The sequence below is a fragment of the Hordeum vulgare genome, chromosome 3H (genome assembly GCF_904849725.1).
Source record: "Hordeum vulgare subsp. vulgare chromosome 3H, MorexV3_pseudomolecules_assembly, whole genome shotgun sequence".
NCBI classification, from domain to species: domain Eukaryota; kingdom Viridiplantae; phylum Streptophyta; class Magnoliopsida; order Poales; family Poaceae; genus Hordeum; species Hordeum vulgare.
In genome coordinates, this window is record NC_058520.1 from 600,625,608 (window position 1) to 600,627,958 (window position 2,351).

At 52.3% G+C, this 2,351-nt stretch overlaps 1 protein-coding gene across 1 annotated transcript; it reads left to right on the plus strand.

The window, feature by feature from the left end:
• Window positions 1–271: 271 nt before the first annotated feature.
• LOC123440988 (protein IAL1-like) lies at window positions 272–1,700 on the plus strand. The gene has a single exon (XM_045117523.1). It carries the CDS (start codon window positions 401–403, stop codon window positions 1,541–1,543), a length of 1,143 nt encoding a protein of 380 aa, XP_044973458.1. The 5' UTR covers window positions 272–400; the 3' UTR covers window positions 1,544–1,700.
• The last annotated feature ends 651 nt before the right edge of the window (window positions 1,701–2,351 follow it).

Consider the following 2,351-nt stretch of genomic DNA (forward strand, 5'->3'; position numbering starts at 1 on the left):
CAAATCCAAATCAAGGATGTGAAGCTCTCCTCCATGCAGAGCGAATTGTAGACCACAAATTGCTACGGGATGGATCCTCCTGATCGATGTTGACTGAAAAGTAGCGGCGGGCTACTGGAATCCATCCGCTAATACTTAACAGACTCTTAGCACCCCGCAACGCTCGGAGCACAAGCCGCGACCCTTTCCACTCTCGATCTCCTGCCACAGCGTCTGCGAACGACTTGATCCCTTTTAATAGGCATCACCCAGCTAATTCCACACTAATAATGGCATTGACAGCTCCAGCGGCCTCCCCTATTCCTACGACAGCGCCAGGCCCAACCCTCCACCGACGCCTCCGTCCTCGCTAGGGCCAGGCAGCTCCGTCGCCATTGCCGGCGCGCGCGCAGGCGCAGCAATGACCTCCTCCTCCGCCGCCTCCTCCTCCCACCTCCATATTACCATCACCAACGCCTCCTCCACCATCACTACCAACACCAAATCCCAGTCGCAGCACAACCACTCCAGCAGCGTCTCCCCTCGCAGCGGCGGCTCCGGCGGTGGCGGCTCCGGGAGCGGCAGCGGGAGCGGGACGACCAACCAGGCCTGCGCCGCGTGCAAGTACCAACGCCGCAAGTGCAACCCCGACTGCCCCCTGGCGCCCTACTTCCCCGCCGACCAGCAGCGCCGCTTCCTCAACGCGCACCGCCTCTTCGGCGTCAGCAACATCCTCAAGACGCTGCGCCGTCTCAAGCCCGAGCTCTGCGAGGCGGCCATGCAGACGCTCATTTACCAGGCGGAGATGCGCGCCATGGACCCCGTCGGAGGCTGCTGCCGCATGATCATCGACCTCGAGCACACCAGCGAGCTCTTGGCGGCCGAGCTCGCCGCCCTGAACCAACACCTTGATCTCTACCGCCAGGCCGCATCCGGCGTGGCCGGCGGGGACGTCATGGACGGCCCGTGCGCTGACCTCGAGGTCACCTCCTCGAACCACCAGCAGGAGCAGCTGCTCCTCCACGCTGACCAAGATCAGGTCGTCGACACGCTCTACGTCGCCCAAGAAGTCGCCGACCCGGTGATACAAAATGGCGCCGATCATGACGACAACCGGCAACCGCAATATCACGGTGGACAGCAGCAGCAGCAACTGTACGACTATTTCTACTACGAGGCAACCGGTGCCGGCGGCGATGAAGCTGGGAGAAAGCCCGGTGGCAGTGGCGTCGACATTAACGTCGACGTCATGCAGCATTTCGATTACGACTCCAGCTGTGAGGTTGATGATCATCACAAGGTGGATCAACTGGAGCCGATGATCTCATCTAGCCTCGATGAGCACTACCCGATTGGCCAGAAGGAGTACGAGATGAAGGTGGCGTCGTTCGTCGATGTGTTGGACGTTAGGCCGGAGATGCAGGCGATGGACGGAAACGCGGACATCGGCGTTAAGGAGGAGCTTCAGGAGGAGGAGGAGGAGGATCCCAAGAATAACATCGAATTAAGTAAAGCAACACACATGGCTGAGTCTTCACATTGCAGGCTAGGGTTAGGCTTTTAAGTACATCTCTCAAATGCGCCATCAACCCATTCATGTGCCAACGTTTGCTTCACTGTTTTTATAGCGAGAGAGGCTGTAGAAAGTAAGTATAATGTTTTTTTTTCAAATGAGCCGCGGCTCCATAGCTATATTAATCAAATATCAGTATTACAAGAAATCGCCAAAAAACAGAAAATATAACAAATTTGTTGTTTAAGATATGAAGTAGTTATCTTACATCTAAGCGTTTAACCATTGAATCTTGCATGGCATACGTGATCTCGCCCTTGTCCTTTGTTGTGGGGGCTTTGGTACAGATACAAAAGTCTTTTACAGAAAGTTACAGATGTGCTGGTGTGAAGATTTAATTGATTGTTAGATGAGAGTCGGCCCCATCCAGAAAATCAGGGAGGAGAGATTAGTTGTGGAAGAGAGAGGAATACGTAGAATTTTCGTAACTATCTGTAAGTCTGTAACTTCTGTAAAAGATTTTTGTGTCTGTAGCAAAGCCCCCACAACAAAGGACAAGTTAACTTTCTGTAACACACCAGCACGTCTTTAACTTTCTGTAAAAGATTTTCGTATCTGTACCAAAGTCCTTTGTTGCGTTGTCTTGCAGTAGAGAGGGGCTTCTCTGTTACCTGGGCTGTCTTTTGTTTTTCCTTTTGCAACAAAATGCCTGTGGTTCAGTGTTGTGGCTCAGTATTGTGGATACGTGACAGACTTCCCTTTTGTCTTTTTGTTTTTTCTCTTTGCTTTTTTGATGGTTTTCTTTTTCATTTTTCAATTTATTTGTTTCCCTTTCCCTTTTGTGTTTTTTGTTTTTGAT